Below are 18,568 nucleotides of genomic sequence, written 5' to 3'. Positions count from 1 at the left end.
CCGACTGTGCGGAGCGGCTTCCCTTCAGTCCGGGGGCAGGGGGAGAGTATTCGCCTTCCGGAGGGTGCGGGTGGCTGCGGACGGCTGCGCTGGGGGTCTGTAGGGAGAGGACTCTGCGGCCCTGAGGCTGCCGGGCTTCTCGCGAGGCGGCGCGGAGGGGGCCGAGTGGCCAGGGTCCCTACCGCCCCCCTCAGCTAATGAATGGCCTGTCCCGGCGATGCGCTAAGCGCCCGTCCTGCGGGACACGCCCTCCAGCGACATTGCATTCCTAGTCGTGATAGTTGTGTGGTGTCACTTTCCTTCGAGTCTTGGATTTGAAGCCATTCCTAGGGGCGCTCATGTTCTTTATCCCCTTCCTGGAGTCACAAGTTTGAGTCCACTCTGCGGATACCGACTCTATCGGGAAGCAGGTGGTGAACTCTGATAAGTGGACATTGACTGTTACGTAAAAAGGAACTGATTCTTTTTGGAGGGTGGTGGGGGGTGGTGAGAGAGACAGAGAAGACATGCCTTTTGTTTTTGTAACAGGCAGAGCTGTCTGGCTCAAAGAGTTTTAGTTCAGCTGCGAATTAGGTAACACAGGCCGTCCTTGACTCCTATTTTCCAACGTAGTTCATAAAACTTGGCTGTGTTAGCCAGAGATTCATGTAGCACCTTTTAACTTATGCTCGAAGTAGGCCATTTGAAATTTATCAGAAATACTGAAAGGATGTGACTTTTATGAGTAGTAGTGTTTCAATGCCCATAAAGTGGTGTAAATTCACAGACTTGCCAGCCCCCTCTTGATCATTTCTGTTTTTGTATTTTGAATTCCTTAACTTTTATTTGTTTTAGAAATTGAAGCAAGGTAGATGAGGACGGAACTGATTTCTAAAAATAATTACATTTGGAAATATTTGCAGAAACTTTTAGTCAAACCAGAGTTTACTTCAATAAATTTTTTAGGCCGGGTGCGGTGGTTCATGCCTGTAATCCCAGCTACTCGGGACGCTGAAGCGAGAATTGCTTGAACCCAGGAGGTGGAGGTTGCAGTGAGTGGAGATCGTGCCACTGCACTCCATCCTGGGCGACAGAGTGTGGCTCCGGCCCCCCCCCCCCCCCAAAAAAGAAAAGATGCCTGTAATACCAGCAGTCTGGGAGGCCAAGGCGGGCGGATCACTTGAGGTCAGGAGTTCGAGGCCAACATGGTGAAACCCCGTCTCCACCAGAAATACAAAAAAATTAGCCAGGCATGGTGGTGTGTGCCTGTAATCCCAGCTACTTGGGAGGCTGAGGCAGAATCCCTTGAATCTTAAGCTTCCGAGTCTCCAGCTGCCCTACCAAACTGCTTTTGAATTCAATTATTTTGAATTGAATTCCATGGTACTTTTTTCTACTACATTATACTACTTTCATTAAAAGTTTTCTAACTGCCTTTTGGAAGAACAGTTTGGTGGTGTAGAATAGGTAGGATCAAGAGCACTTTTCTGTTGCTATTATTTTAGGTAGGCTTTTAAAATTTTCACATGAATTTCCTCATCAGAAAATGAAAGTGATCACATTTACAGGGGGCAATGATAAGGCTGAAATAAGGATTATATTTACGTAGAGCACTATGTATAATGTATAAAACAAAATTTCACCTATAATTTTTGTGTTTGTTCTGTTGTTTAGTTTTGTTTTGCTTTACTCACTTCCAAAGTATTGACCCCTTACTCTTCTTTCTAGTTTCCCTATCTGTTATCCAAGCAAGAAACCTGGGAATTACTACCACATCTTGTCTTTGGATTGCCTGCCTTTTTTTTTTTTTTTTTTTTTTTAATCTCTAAGGAAAGGCACATAAGGCTGTCCAAAATCTGGTCTATCCTTGTGTGTATGTTAGGCCTCACTTCTGTCTTGTGAATTATTTAGAAATTTTGGAATGGACCAAGATGATTCTAGTTCTTTTATATTTACTATCCCTCTGCTTCAAATATGCTCTCACCCACAATTTATCAGGCCATCGCATATGGTACTCTTTTTTTTTTTTTTCCCAGAGAGAGTCTCGCTCAGTTGCTCAGGCTGGAGTGCAGTTGCATGATCTTGGTTCTCTGCAGGCTTGACTGACCAATTTTAAGTGATCCTCCCACCTCAGCCTCCAGAGTAGCAGGGATTACAGGGTCGTACCACTATGCCTAATTTTTGTATTTTTTTTGTAGAGACGGGTTTCACCATGTTGCCCAAGCTGATTTCAAAGTACTGGGCTCAAGTAATTTGCCTGCCTCAGCCTCCCAAAGTGTTGGGACTACAGGCATGAGCCACTGTGCCTGGCTGGTACTCATCTTTTAAGTCTTAGTTTATACATAGTTTATATATCTCCTGTAGAAAGTCTTCCCTGGACCCCTCTTCTGCACTCCTCATTCCAGTGTGTCACTTGTTTTATCTTGACCATAGGTTTATAATCATGATATGTTTTAGTTACTTGCCTAAATAAAAGTACTCTCTTGAGAGCTTGTTTGGAGGTTCTAGCAGGGGAGTGCAGCTACTCATATACCCTTGACCGAAGACTGGCCCTCCTCTAACGGGGATGGTCGTCCTTTTGGACCGTATAAAATTACTCTCTTATACCAAACTGTGACCCTTTGATGATAGGAACTGTGTAATAGATCATAAGTTTTGTTCAGTTAGTACATATGTTAAACTAGCTATGCAACCACCTGAGTATTATCCATGAACCTGTATTTTATTTTATCTAAAATATTTAGGTCCTAATTATTTTTGTATTCCCAATGCCTTGTGACCTACTGTGGATGTGCCGAAGAAGACAGTGTAGCGTAGCAGAAATAGCATGGACCTCATCATTAAACAGATCTGTATTTGAAGTCTGACTCCCTCTTTTCCTGGTGATATGATGTGGGTAGTTTACTTGACTGGTCTGATGTAAAGCATTCTGTATGTATTAGGTGTTTAAATGCTTATTTCCTTTGCTTTCTTCCCCCTTCAATAAGCAGTTTTTGAATGCGTAGATAAGAAGTACAATAGACGTTGGAAATATGGGCCTGGAATTTAGGACAAATACGTGAGCAAGAGGCAGATTTGGGGATTTATAATCATGTGTATGGTAGAGTTAAAAGCATGAAAAGGATTGAAACTATCAGGGAGAATATGAAGTAGAGGACTGAGGATCATTTGAGAGAGGCCAGTATTTGAAGGCCAGGGAAAGGGATAATGCCCTGGGAAGAAGTGGTTAAGAGAGAGAGAGAGAGACCATGCTTAAATGCTTCTGTGACTTCCTGCCCTTCCAGTATCTCTTTTAGACTCCTTAAGGGAAGGAGGTGTTAAAGACATAAAAGCAGGGAAAGCAAGTAAGATAAGAATTGAAAATATCCAAAAGTGTTTGGTAATTTGGAGGTCATTAGTAACTTTAGCAATAATGGTTTCTTTGGAGAAGCGGTAACTGATAATGAAGCTCAAACATGAATTTTGGAATTAAAATTTATTACCTTTTTGTGACTGAAGAAACAATAGTAATGAAAACTATCATTTGTTGAATGCATATTTAGTGCCAGGTACCACGTTAGGTAGTTTCATTTATCATTATAGTAACCCTGTGAAATCAGTGAATTGTCTCTATTTTCAGATGAAGCAACAACTTGGAGAGATTATGTAATTTTTTAGTTATATAACTGATAACAGCTGACATTGCTATATTTGAATCTATATATGTAAAACTCTAAGAAATCCTAGCTCTTAATTGTTTCCATGTTTATGTTCATAGTATTCTGTAGTTGCTGCTTTCTCTGTATGATAGTTTGGAATAACTTTTTAACATTCTTGTTTTCCCTTTTAAATGTTTAAATTATATATACTAGTGAATTAGGCAATTCTTTTCTGTTGCATCTTAATTCTTTAATGTAAGGTTTGAGGGATTCACCAATAAGTAGTTCCTTCCAGGTATTATGCATACACTGAAAATACAAAGATGGTGGGATTTTAGAGCTTTAAAAGAGTGAAATTAACTGGATGAACTGTTTTGCCACATGAATAAATAGTACCTACTTATCCAAGGACACATTCTAAAACCCCCAGTGGATAACTGAAACTGCAGAGAGTACTGAACCCTCTATATGCTATGTTTTTACAATTTGATAACCAAGAAAGCTACTCAGTGACTATCGAGTTGGTAGCATGTACAGTATGGCAATACTGGAAAAATGGATGATTCGTGTCTCAGGTGAGGTGGACTTCATCATACTGCTCAGAATGTTATGCAATTTAAATCATAAATTGTTTATTTCCAAAGTTTTCATTTAATATTTTTGGACTGTGGTTGATTGTGGGTAATAGAAATTGTAGAGAGCAAATAGATAATGGGGAACTACTGTATCATGCTTTCCATTTTTAACCTTTTAAACTACTTGAGGATTAGTATCTTTTTTTCCTCTTTGCTACCAAATACTTTTTTGTTTGTTTGTGTTTTTTTTGAGATAGAAGTCTTGCTCTGTCACCCAGGCTGGAGTGCAGTGGTGTGATCTTGGCTCACTGCAAGCTCCGCCTCCTGGGTTCACATCATCCTCCTGCCTCAGCCTCCCCAGTAGCTGGGACTACAGGTGCCCGCCACCATGCAGGGCTAATTTTGTTTTTTTTTGTATTTTTAGGAGAGATGAGGTTTCACCGTGTTAGCCAGGATGGTCTCGATCTCCTGATCTCGTGATCCACCCACCTCGGCCTCCCAAAGTGCTAGGATTACAGGCGTAAGCCACTGCGCCCGGCTCACTTTCTTTTTTTTTTTTTTTTTTTTTTTTGAGACAGAGGCTTGCTTTGTCCCCAGGCTGGAGTGCAGTGGCAGGATCTTGGCTCACTGCAGTCTCCACCTCCTGGGTTCAAGCGTTTCTCCTGCCTCAGCCTCCCAAGTAGCTGGGATTACAGGCATGCGCCACCATTCCCAGATAATTTTTGTATTTTTGGTAGAGATGAGGTTTCACCATGCTGGCCAGTATTGTCTTGATCTCTTGACCTCATGGTCCGCCCACCCCGGCCTCCCAAAGTGCTGGGATTACAGGCGTAAGCCACCATGTCTGACCTCAAAACACATTTTTATTTGGTTCCTGTTTTTTTGTTGTTGTTCAAATCAACATTTTAAGGGGGGGATGATTTTTATGAGTACTATATCAAATTACAGAATGTATAGATTAGTAGACACAGATCTGGAGCTACTAAGTTGATGCAAAAGTAATTGCAGGTTTTGCCATTAAAAATAATTCCCATTACTTTTAGAGGGTTGGTTGTTGTGTTGGTGGTGGTGATATAGTTTTAGGGGGTATAGGTTTGGGATCGGACTTGTAAATGTAATTGCCATTAATTTTTTTTTTTGATACAGAGTTTTGCTCTTGTTGCCCAGGTTGGAGTGCAGTGGTGCGATCTTGGTTCACCACAAACTCTGCCTCCCGGGTTCAAGTGATTCTCCTGCCTCAGCCTCCTGAGTAGCTGGGATTACAGGCATGTGCCGTCACGCCTGGCTAATTTTGTATTTTTAGTAGAGACAGGGTTTCTCCATGTTGGTCAGGCTGGTCTCAAACTCCCGACCTCAGGTGATCTGCCTGCCTCGGCCTCCCAAAGTGCTGGGATTACAAGCGTGAGCCACTGCGCTTGGCCATTGCCATTATTTTTAATAGCAAAACCAGCACCTACTTTTCACCAACCTAATAGACAGGATTATAATCATCTAGTTCAATGTTTTCGTTTCCAGGTGGAGAAATCAAAGTAGTTAAGATCAGAAAACTAGTTAGATCTCAGATTTCTGACTCCTGGTGTGGTATGAAGTGGGAGTGGGAAAATACGGATTTAGAATATTTCATACTTCTCTCTAATACATAGAAGCTTTCCCTATACATATAGTAAACTCATGTATGTCCTTCTGAATAGTCTTCTTATAGCCGATTTTCTCTGCTCCCAAAGACTATACATTAAGGAAGATCTAAAAAGACCATATATATCGAGGGAAAATTTTCTCCTTTTGTCTTTAAAATTTTTTATGTAATTTTTAAACTTGAATTAATCTTCTATGACTTTTGGATTTCAGATCCTACTTAAAAAGGTGTTTTGTACTCTGTGATTATAAAAAAAGAACCTTCTGTGTTTTCATCCAGTGCTTTCGTAGTTTCGTTTTTTTGTTTGCCTTTGAACCATCTAAAATTTATATTGGTATAAGATATAAAGTAAGTACAGTATCTAAAGTTGTTTTTTAAAGATAGCTGTCCAGTTGTTTGAATACCTTTAATTATCATCTCTTCTTATGATGAAGGACCTTTTGGGCAGAAGTAACAATGTTAACACTGTGCCTGTGTACTTAGTAAAAATGGAATAACTGATGAGAGTGTTGGTTATTGTTGTGTTGGTGGTGGTGATATAGTTTTAGGGGGTATAGGTTTGGGATGGGATTCTTAGAAAGATGGTAGATTTAAGCGTATTCAAAGCTTGTTGGGGCATAACTAGTAGAGTGTAAAAATACAGCACAGAAGGAATGAAGGACTGGAAGGAAAGAGAGAAACTCTAGAGTACAACCAATATAGGTTAACTTTAAACATGAGAGTGGAAAAATGGAGTAAGGATGACTGATATAAATATAGGTACCATAAATATGAAAGGTCGATAGATTTAAGAAAAAAATGAATTAACCCGTTTATGCCAGAGGTTGCAAATTTTTTTTGTGAAAAATGAGACCTTGGTGATGACCTTGAGCATTAGGGTATAAATAACTCCCGCAACCTTAGTGTTCCAGTAATGGAACACTAAGCATAAATGGGTTAAGGGTATCTAAATATGGAGGTAGTTGTGTTCTAAAGTACTCAAGGAGAGCGAGAGACAGATTTTGAATTTTTATTTTCTCTTTTCTCCTTCTCTCATAGGTCACCCTTGCAATTATGGATATTTAAAAGGATCAGACAGTGTGGAGGGGGAGTTCCCCTCCTCACTCCCCCTTGGTGCTTGACTCCAGGAATAATTTATAAACTGGATTTTTTTTAAATGAAGAACTTGTATTTGATATGAACTTTATAGAGCTATTTATAATTTTTTTGATTTAAGTGCCAAAAACTTGTATAAAGATATATAGTTTTATACTATTGTCATGAGGATTTAAATTATCCCAAAAAAGTCATTTATTCTCGGTAACTCTTCCTCAATAGCACCTTTGTGTCCTCGCTTTTTCATTTTTTAAAATTAGTTTTCACGATTCTGAAGTAAGCAGTATAAAAACAATTAGGATGAATTCACCCATGCCTGACTGCACATCAAAGTGTCGATCCCTGAAGCATGCTTTGGACGTCCTTTCTGTGGTAACAAAGGGGAGCGAAAACCAGATTAAGGCCTTTCTCTCCTGTCATTGTTACAATGCTGCAACTATCAAGGATGTTTTTGGCCGGAATGCTCTCCACCTTGTTTCCTCCTGTGGAAAGAAAGGAGTGTTAGATTGGCTTATTCAGAAAGGAGTGGATCTGTTGGTGAAAGACAAAGAGTCTGGATGGACAGCATTGCACAGAAGCATTTTTTATGGACATATTGATTGTGTTTGGTCTCTCTTGAAGGTAAGTCTCATTTGTTTATTTTAAACATATTTAGTCTGGAAAATGTTTTTCTTAATCATTTTCATGCCTCCTACATGCTTTTTGGAAAAGATTTGCATTTTTTCTTACTTGTTTGCTATCTCTTACTACTGTAACTGATCTTTGGAATTAAAACTCCATATATCCTTTTACTTAACTTTTTTATGATGTAAAAATTTTAAACATTTATCAAAGCTTACTATATATAATGAACTGTTGGCCAGTTTTATGTTATTTGTACATCTCATATCATTTTGAACTAAATTCTATGCGTCATTTGATGAGTATTATACATTATTAAAGGAAGTGCTTTACATTAAATAAGCAAAATTTATTTGAGCAAAGAATGATTTATGAATCAGGCAGCGTTCAGAACGAGAAGAGGCTCAGGGAGCTGTGCTGCAGCCTGAGCAATGAGCTTTTATAGGCCGATGAAGAAGAAAGACAAAGAAAATGTATTTAATTGGTTAGATTGGAAAGACCCTAGTTAGAGAGGTTAGTTGGTGGTTTCTGTTTAGTAAAGACTCTAGTTTCATTTTACTGTTTACTGGTTTTCTATTTACTTACAGATGGACTTAAAGTGCTAGAGCTGCCCCAGTCTAATGGCATCCCATTTTATATTTTCGTAACAATATCTTTTAGTATTTTAAAATGGTTTATTCTTAAATAACTATATTATTAACTTTAAAAGGGCACTAGTTGTTGAACATTATTTAGGAATTGTGTTTTTGAGTAGTATGTTTCATTTCTTGTTTAGTTAGCATAGGGTGTTTGTAAGTACTGAAGAAACTGATGAGGCCAGGTGTGGTGGCTCATGCTGTAATCCTAGCACTTTGGGAGGCTGAGGTGGGCCAATCACTTGAGGTTATGAGTTCGAGACAAGCCTGGCCAACATAGTAAAACCCTATCTCTACTAAAATTACAAAAATTAGCCAGTTGTAGTGGCGTGTGCTTATAGTCTTAGCTACTTGGGAGGCTGAGGCATGAGAATCAGTTGAGCCCAGCAGGCAGAGGTTACTATTTGCCAAGATTGTGTCACTGCACTCCAGCCTAGGCGACAGAGTGAGACTGTCTCAAAAAGAGAAATTGATAGCCAGGCAAGGTGACTCACACCTGTAATCCCAGCACTCTGGGAGGCCAAGGCGGGTGGATCACCTGAGGTCAAAAGTTCAAGACCATCCTGGCCAACATGGTGAAGCCCTGTCTCTTCTAAAAATACAAACATTATTAGCTGGGTGTGGTGGCACATCCTGTAATCCTAGCTACTTGGGAGGCTGAGGCAGGAGAATCACTTAAACCTGGGAGGTGGCGGTTGCTTTGAGCTGAGATCGCACCACTACACTTCAGCCTGGGCGTCTGAGCAAGACTCCATCTCAAAACTAAAAAACAAAGAAAAAACACTAATCTTTAAAATTGCTTAATTTATTTAAAATTTTCTTTATAGTAGATTAGGTGTGTTGTACTGACTAGGCAAATAATGAAGTATTTTGAGATACACTCCAATGTCATTTCACTAATGAATGCAAATTAGAAACTCACTGTCAGAAGTCATGAGTTTTAAATTTAACAATTTTTTTTTTTTTTTTTTTTTTGAGACGGAGTCCTGCTTTGTCACCCAGGCTGGAGTGCAGTGGTGTGATCTCAGCTCACTGCAACCTCCACCTCCCAGGTTCAAGTGATTCTCTTGCCTGAGCCTTCCCAGGACCTGGGATTACAGGCACGTGCCACCATGTCCACCTTATTTTTGTATTTTTAGTAGAGACAGGGTTTCCCCATGTTGGCCAGGCTGGTCTTGAATTCCTGATCTCAAGTGATTCACCTGCCTCGGCCTCCCAAAGTGCAGGATTACAGGCGTGAGCTACCGTGTCCAGCCTTAAATATTAACAATTTTTTTGTATAGGGATTTTGTCATGTTTGCGGAGGACCTGGAAAAGAAAAAAACAGTTCTGGTCCTTAAGGAATTTCTGGTCAAATTCAGAAGCTTATCTTCAGTGTCTTCATTTAATTTTGACTTAAAAAATATTTCTATAGTGGCTTTTATGTAGTAACATTTACTGATCAGAATAATTTTTAATTATATACTAATAGTAAAATATTCTTTTTTGGAGTTAAACTCCCTACTGATCTACTACTACTACTGCTACTACTGCTACTGCTACTTCTTACTGAATCATTGTGGGCACATTATTAAATCTTGAACTTCAGTTTTATCTATAAAAAGAGAATAAGAATAGCACTTTCCTTATTTTTTTTACCCCCAGGGACTATCCATGAAGAAAAGCATTTTTAAGTTTGTTAATGGTAGAGCTGATTCCTCTTATATCTGAAACCTTGGGGTATCTGTTTAATTTCTGTATTGTCATTATAGGGAAACCTAGGTTAGTAAGAGTTAAAGCATCTGTCAGCTCCATTCTTACCCTTTTCCAGCTGTAAAACCTTGGGTTTTTTTCTCAGTTTCTGCTGGAAAGTTGGATGACTGCCTACTCTGTTGAGCTTGAGAAGGTCCCTGGGTTTGGTTTCCTGCCATCCTAGGGGTTGCCAGTTAGGTGTTAGCATTTACGGCTACGGTTTGAAGTAGTTATGGTATGTACTGAATTTTGGTCCTTTCCTCCTTGTGGGATTTTATTGCCCCATTGAAATCCTCAATCACTCTAACCACCTTGGCTAATAGAAGCCAGGAAATTGTGCCTTTGCCACCTTGCCCTTAGCTTGACTGTCTTATTGGCATCAGAGCCCTGCTGATCAGTGATAGATATGTAATAGTGGATGTATTCTACTGATGGTTTTCCCCTAAATCCTGTATTGACCCTTCAGCATTCTCATGTTGGTAGGCTGTCTGCTTTTGTTCAGCATATTTTTTTCCTTTGACCTTTCAACACTTCTTTAATTGGAAGGGGTGCAGTGATAGGTGTCTTCGTGTCAGTTCCATCTCTGATGCCAGCTGTAGCACTTCAGGTATTATGGATTATCAGGAAGAAACCACACACATTTTAAGTGAATTTGCATTTGATAAAACTTTACAGCTATAACATTTCTAAATTGCACAGTAAATTGTCAGTTTCTTATTGCCAAAGATATAAAACCTTAGCAGAAACTTGTTGCCTACAAAAAGCTGGAATGGAGACAGATGATCTCATGCAGGTTTTTTGGGGCTTCTTGATTCCATGACAGGATGCATGACTGGTAAAGACTGTTTATGCTTGTGGAGTTCTGCTGTATCTGTTGTTGCTAAACCATTGCTCTTTTATACTGGTGGTTTACTTACTATGCTGGAAGAACTTGCTTTAATGTTTCCCTATTGGTAAATAGAAGACTTAACAGAATCATAGGTTATATGCATTAAATAATATACCGTCTGTGAGGTATTTGCAAGAAATATTTTTTGAGTGCCTGATATGTGCCAGACAGTAATCTAGGTGCTAGGGATATTGCAGTGAACAAAACAGAATCCCTTCTTTAAGTTTTTATTCTCCTAGGGGGAGATAAACCAAAACCAAGTAATTAAATTAATGAACAATGGCCAAGCACAGTGGCTCACACCCATAATTCCAGCACTTTTAGAGGCCGAGGCGGGCAGATCACCTGAGGTCAGGAGTTTGAGACCAGCCTGGGCAACATGGCAAAACCTAATCTCTACTAAAGATAATAAAAGTAGCTGGGCGTGGTGGCACATACCTGTAATCCCAGCTACTGGGAAGGCTGAGGCAGGAGAATTGCTTGAACCCAGGAGATGGAGGTTGCAGTGAGCCGAGATCACACCACTGCACTTCAGCCTGGGCAACAGAACTAGACTCCGTCTCAAAAACAAAAAACAAAAAAAAATTAATGAACAAATAGGAAAATGCTTGATAAATATTGATGTATTAGAGTTATTTTTGCATGCAATTGGAACCAACTATGGTAACATAAACAAAAGATATTGAAGGGATATCAGATACCTCACAGAATAAACAGGTCATAAAGAATTAACTGTCAAATTATAAATAACAAAAAATTCCTCAAACTAAAATAGAATAAGTATAAGCTAAATATAATAAACTGATTTGAAATTTTATGTCTCTCCTTTCCCAGATAGTTTTTTTTTTTTTGTTTTTTTGAGATCAAGTTTTGCTCTTGTTGCCCACGCTGGAGTGCAATGGTGCGATCTTGGCTCACTGCAACCTCTGTGTCCTGGGTTCAAGTGATTCTCATGCCTCAGCCTCCCAAGTAGCTGGGATTATAGGCATGCACCACCGCACTTGGCTAATTTTTGTATTTTTACTAGAGATGGGGTTTCACCATGTTGGCCAGGCTAATGTTGAACTCCTGACCTCAGACAATCTGCCCACCTCCCAAAGTGCTAGGGTTATAGTCATGAGCCACCGCACCCGGGAGAGTATGGCTCCTCAAACGCGAAAAGAGTTAAATGTTTATGTTCACATGTATTCCCACACAGACACAAACCCAGAGCTAGGGACTTGTAGGGACAGTGCTTTTATGGGGTATTAAAGGATATCAGACCTGCTTTACCATCAAAAATGTTCACATGGCTGGGAGCGGTGGCTCACACCTGTAATCCCAGCACTTTAGGAGGCTGAGGCGGGCTGATCACGAGGTCAGGAGTTTGAGGCCAGCCTGGCCAACATGGTAAAACCCCATCTCTACTAAAAATACAAAATTTAGCTGGGTGTGGTGGCGGGCACCTGTAATCCCAGCTACTTGGGAGGCTGAGTCAGGAGAATCGTTTGAACCCGGGAGGCGGAGGTTGCAGTGAGCTGAGATCGTGCCATTACAATCCAGCCTGGGTGACAAGGTGGGACTCTGTCGCAAAAAAAAAAAAAGTTCACTTGTAGTTAATTTTTATTTAAAGTGTTAATTTTGTATTTCTTCACATGTTCTGGTCCTTCCTTATTCTAGCAAGAGTTGGATATGTGATTTTTCTTAATTATTCTCTGCAGTATGTGAGAGAAAAATGTGTGTGAATATGAGAGATAATTGTTATTAAATTTTTTTTTTCAGTGTATTTATGAGATTGATTATCTGACTTTTTGGTATATAAGAATAGGAAGACGGCCAGGTGTGGTGGCTCACACCTGTAATCCCAGCACTCTGGGAGGCCAAGGCAGGTGGATCACCTGAGGTCAGAAGGTTGAGACCATCCTGACCAACATGGAGAAACCCCATCTCTACTAAAAATACAAAATTAGACGGGCATGGTGGCGGATACCTGTAATCCCAGCTACTTGGGAGGCTGAGGCAGGAGAATCGCTTGAACCTGGGAGGTGGAGGTTGCGGTGAGCCAAGATCGTGCCATTGCACCACTCCAGCCTGGGCAACAAGAGCGAAACTCTTTCTCAAAAAAAAAAAAAAAAAAAAAAAAAAGGTTACTGATTATAGGTAATTGATTACATGTATATATTTATGTATTTTTTTGTTTGTTTGTTTTAGCATGGTGTTAGTCTGTATATTCAAGATAAAGAAGGCTTGTCAGCTTTGGATCTTGTAATGAAGGATAGACCAAGTCATGTAGTATTCAAGAATACTGGTAAGAAAATTTCACAAATGGGTTGGGCGCTGTGGCTCACACCTGTAATCCTGGCAATTTGGTAGGCTGAGGTAGGTGGATCACTTGAGGTCAGGAGTTCGAGAATACTGGTAAGAAAATTTCACAAATGGGCTGGGCGCTGTGGCTCACACCTGTAATCCCAGTAGTTTGGTAGGCCGAGGCAGGCGGATCACTTGAGGTCAGGAGTTCGAGCCTGACCAACATGGTACAACCCCGTCTCTACTAAAACTACAAAAATTAGCCGGGCGTGGTGGCAGGTAATCCAAGCTACTTGAGAGGCTGAGAGGCAGGAAGAATCGCTTGAACCAGCGAGTTGAGATCTCGCCACTGCACTCCAGCCTGGATGATAGAGCTAGACTTCGTCTCAAAAAAAAAAAAAAAAAAAAAATTCACAAATGTATTCCATTAAGGTGCAGCTTAGCTTAGAAAATTTTAATGAAATTTTATTCTTCTTAAAGTAGTTGGGAAATTTATTTGTGTGTGAATATCTGCAAAGAAATTTTACTTTGATATATGCTGGATGTTTTTTGTTTGATATTCAGAACACTTATTTTGCATTTTAAAATTTCAATCCATATTTATGTCTATAAAAGTATAATCTAAAATGGGAGGACTGTTATAATTGTAACTACTGTAAAGTAATTGATATATATCCAGAAAGTAACATCAGCATTGAGGTAGAAGGAAAAAGGAATGGAAATTGTTCTTTTTGTTGTTGTTAAGGTAGGGTCTCTGGAAATTATCATTATTTTTGTGGTTGTTGTTGAGATAGGGTCTCGCTTTGTCAGTCAGGCTGGAGTGCAGTGGCATGAACACGGCTTATTGCAGCTTCAGCCTTCTGAGCTTAAGCGATCCTCTCGCTTCAGCCCTCCAAGTAGCTGGGAATACAGACCCATGCCACCATGCTCAGTTAATTTTTTTTTTTTTTTTGGAGATAGAGTTTCACTCTTGTTGCACAGGCTGGAGTGCAATGGTGCGATCTTGGCTCGCTACAACCTCTACCTCCCAGGTTCAAGCTGAGAGATTCTCCTCTCTCAGCCTCCCGAGTAGCTGGGATTACAGGCATGCGCCACCACAGCCGGCTAATTTTGTATTTTTAGTAGAGATGCAGTTTCTTCATGTTGGTCAAGTTGGTCTCGAACTACTGACCTCAGGTGATCTGTCTGCCTTGGCCTCCCAAAGTGCTGGGATTACAGGCATGAGCCACTGCATGCGGCCAATTTTTATATTTTTTTTATAGAGATGAGGTTTTGCCATGTTGACCAGGGTGATCTGTAACTCCTGGACTCAAGTGATCCTCCTGCCTCGGCCTCTCAAAGTGCTGGGATTACAGGCGTAAACCACCGTGCCCAGCCCCAATTATTCTTTTATTCACACATTCTCAGATTCACTTATCCCTCCAGTTTATTTGCACTTTGAGATTTGGAAGTGGGAATTGGCAGAAAAGAAAAGATTTAACTGGGGCAGTGTATAGTTTGCATTTAACTAGTGAGGAAGCTGAGTAAGGACACATTCTGTATTTTCATTTCTACCCTGGATACTGTGTTGCAGGTAACAGTGATAATTCCATTCTAGGACTTTATTCATCTTCTAAAATAAAAATGAAGATATATATCATGAACTTAGCTGTGATTTCTATTCCAGTTTAATGGGCTTTACCCTAATCACTAATTTGATTTTGTGTCTATGAAAAACAAAGTATTGAAAATTAGTGTTGCTGTACAAACAGTAAAACCACATTTGCTACATTTAGAACCTTTGTATGGATTTATAATATTTTACATTTGATATAGTTCTATATATTATTTTCATGGAAACTAAGCAGATGTGACCGGTAGTATTTTACTCATTTGGCAGTTAAACTTTAGCTGCTAAAGAAACAAGGAACAGCCTGGGCAGAGTGGCTCATGCCTATAATTCTAGCACTTTGAGGGGCTGAGGTGGGAGGATCACTTGAGCCCGGGAAGTGAAGACCAGCCTGGGCAACATAGTGAGACCTTGTCTCAATTGTTTAAAAAAAAAGAAAAGAAGCAAGGAACAAATGTTTGATTGCTTGCATTGAGACAGGTCTGTACTATGATTTGGATTTTCTATTTCTAGAATTACCTAATATCATATTAATAGATTCCTTCACAAAAGAGTGTTGGCATCTTTCAAATATTGTAGTTAAATTAGTTCTTAAATTTGTTTTAAAATATAAAAAAGTATAAAAACTAATTTTTATTTTAGATCCTACAGATGTTTATACTTGGGGCGATAATACAAATTTTACCCTGGGTCATGGAAGCCAGAATAGCAAACATCATCCAGAGTTGGTGGAGCTGTTCTCCAGGAGTGGGATTTATATCAAGCAGGTATTTTGAAGTACAATCTGCGTACTTTTAGAGATGAGAAAGAACTTTTGTATTTGATTGTTCAGCTTTTCATGTGAATTACGTAACTTTGTTTAAGGTACAGTAACATTTTAATGATGAAATCAATAAATAGAACTTTACTAATTTTATTTTAGATATTGTTAGCCTTAACTATATTTAGACTTTGTAAAATACCCTAAAATATATTTGTGCAATTAGTGTAAGAAATTAGAAAATGTTATACAGATAGTAGTTTAAGAGGGTAGAGCTTCTCTTGATTTTCTAGCTTTTCTATTTAACGAACATTAGAATTCTGTAAACTGTTTCTCAAGTGAATTTGTTGTTGAAGCTCAGTGTTATTTTTGATACGTGAACAACAGTTTTTTTTTTTTTTGGTGTCATTAAAACATAAAATAATTTCAATTTAGAAAACAACACACTTCTTGCATTTTTTTTGTAATAAAATAATGTTTTTAGGTTCCAAGCTATTTATCATGAAGAGAATATGTTTAATCTGATGTGAAGTTGGATGACAGCAGTCTGGAAAGGCTATAGAGTTTTTTAACTGACGGTCTGGTAAACTGCCAGTCATTCTGTTTATTTATATTCACACTGACAAGCAATAAATAATTAAATGTCTAAGTCTCAGTTCTCAGATTGGATAGTAGATAGTAGAACTAAAATTTCATCACTTACGGAGACAGATAAGCAATGTTTTGGAAGTGTGGAGTTCAAAAATTTGCCCTCAGGTGCTGTAGGCACGAGTGATGCTTTTTGTGAACCTGAGTTCTTAAATGTAAGTAATTGTAAAATTTTAATAGATACAATTGTAAAGATTTGGTCTGTGGTCTTACATCCTTATAATGCATGATATCTTCTGCTTCCCTAGATACAGCTACTGTTGACAAATCTTTCTGTATAACATTGTGTATACTTGTGTATGTATGTGTATCTCTAGCCCTAGTCTTTCTCTTGAACTTTATTTCAGTCGTACTGTGGGTATTCTTTCAAGATATTTAAATTTAGAATGTCTGAAGTGTTATTTTTGCCACTCCTGAACTACCCTATTCAATTTTTAATGCTATAAATCTCAATTTATAAATCCTGAAGATGATACCTCAGAGCATGTCTATTTAGTTCTTCTCTGTCTCATGAACCTAAGTGCCATGTCCTTTTCAAGCTCTTTTTTTGGACAGTGACAACAGTGTCCTAATTTGACTCTTTGACTCCATTCATTTCCAACACCGATAATATTCTTCTCCAGAATTATTTGTCTTAAAAAAGAGGTAATTATGTCTTTATAGCTAAATCACCTTTAGATAAAGTCCAAACTCTGTGACTTGGAATGTAAGAACTTTTTCAGTCTTCCTAAATTACCATTTCAGCTTATATTTCCTACAACTTCCTAGTTATATTCTTTCTGTATTTTGAAGTTCATAAAACTTCTTTGATCCAGAATATGAACTTGGAGTGTTTTTATCACTATAGTACTGGCTCTTTCTAACTTTCAGCCTATTATTCATATATGACATATATAACAACACTTAGCTTATATCCTGAGATTGAATTCTTAGACAGTTTTTAGAGCTACTTTGACAACATATCCCTAGTTTGCCCAGGACAATTCTGATTTATGATTATTTTCCTAGTGTAATTGTTAGTATCCTCTTTCATTCTCAAAAATGTTTGCATGATAAACTATATGACCACTATATTTAGGGCTCCATAGAGCACTGTTTTTTAAACTAAAAGTCGCAACCTAATGCATCACAACCACCAATTGAACAAAAAAAGCAATAGAATCCTTAAACTCTAGAGAATATTAAATTTTGAGAGAACAGGAATGAAAGCCAATATAGGAATGAAAAGTGGCTAGAGAAGTAGGAAGTAGAATGGTATCATGAAAGCTAATATTCTGGTGGGTCATCTACATAGACCTGGAAGGAACTTAGGATAATGAAAGGACTTGTGTTGGGCAAGAATCAAGCTTGGTGTCCAAGTCTTTAGTGAATGTGAGGGGGTGAGCAAGATGGTGAGAAATCAGCACAGGGGTAGCAAGTATACAAGCTGCTCACACCTAGTCTAGAGCTTTTTGCAGACATGCTAACCAAAAAATTTTTTTTAATGCTGAGCTTGAGCAGGTCCTGAGACTCCTTAAAATGGTAATCCAACCATTAGCAGCCACTAATGATTGATTGGAATTGTGGCACAAGAAAGACACCTGTTTTTCCTTTTCTGAGGCAGTACATGATATACCTTTATTTCATGAACTGTTACGGAGCAGGGATTTTAAAGACAAGAGTGAAGGAATCATGATGGCATTAGGAAACCAGAGGGTGATTGAAATGTCTGATTCTAAGAAATATGTAGTTTGGAATATTTGAGCATGTTCCATTTGCGAGGGTTGTGAGTGAACTAGTGTACTCAAAGAGAGAGCCACATTTCAGGTAAGGCAAGGCAATGGGTGTATTTTGTGAAGGTATTAAGGATCTAAGGGATTTTATTTACCACAGAATGAGGGTGAAGCAAGCATAGTGGATAGGTTTGAGAGGAAAGAAATCAGTATAAATGTCAGTCAGGGAAGAGAAAGCAAGTATGGGAGTATTAACTGAGTACCAGTTATATAGAGAGCCCCATTAGTTATTGAAAAGGGGCTGATTCTGTATTATACAGTACCAAATGAATTAACTACTGTGAGATAGAGATTATTAATGTTAGTATTATATATTCCAGATAATTAAAGTGAAAATCCATGCTCAGTTCTCATTTAAAAATTCAGGGGTTTTAGACTGGGCGCGTTAGCTCACATCTGTAATCCCAGCACTTTGGGAGGCTGAGGCATGCAGATCACAAGGTCAGGAGATCGAGACCATCCTGGCTAATACAGTGAAACCCCATCTCTACCAAAAATACAGAAAATTAGCTGGGTGTGGTGGCGGGCGCCTGTAGTCCCAGCTACTCGGGAGGCTGAGGCAGGAGAATGGCGTGAACCCGGGAGGCAGAGATCGCAGTGAGCCGAGATTGCGCCACTGCACTCCAGCCTGGGTGACAGAGTGAGACTGTCTCAAAAAAAAAAAAAAAAAAAAAAAAAAAAAAAAAATTCTGGG

At 39.0% G+C, this 18,568-nt stretch overlaps 1 protein-coding gene across 1 annotated transcript in view; it reads left to right on the top strand.

The window, feature by feature from the left end:
• The window catches only part of IBTK (inhibitor of Bruton tyrosine kinase), a 78,036-nt gene that overhangs the window by 219 nt on the left and 59,249 nt on the right, over positions 1-18,568 (top strand). The window contains exons 2-4 of the mRNA XM_010358281.2: positions 6,867-7,544; positions 12,990-13,086; positions 15,337-15,461. Of these exons, the coding sequence (XP_010356583.1) occupies positions 7,224-7,544; positions 12,990-13,086; positions 15,337-15,461 (543 nt within the window). The 5' untranslated portion in view covers positions 6,867-7,223. The remainder of the gene's footprint in view (positions 1-6,866; positions 7,545-12,989; positions 13,087-15,336; positions 15,462-18,568) is intronic.

This window comes from Rhinopithecus roxellana, chromosome 4, assembly GCF_007565055.1.
Source record: "Rhinopithecus roxellana isolate Shanxi Qingling chromosome 4, ASM756505v1, whole genome shotgun sequence".
Taxonomy (NCBI): domain Eukaryota; kingdom Metazoa; phylum Chordata; class Mammalia; order Primates; family Cercopithecidae; genus Rhinopithecus; species Rhinopithecus roxellana.
This window is presented reverse-complemented; position numbering and strand designations above follow the sequence as displayed.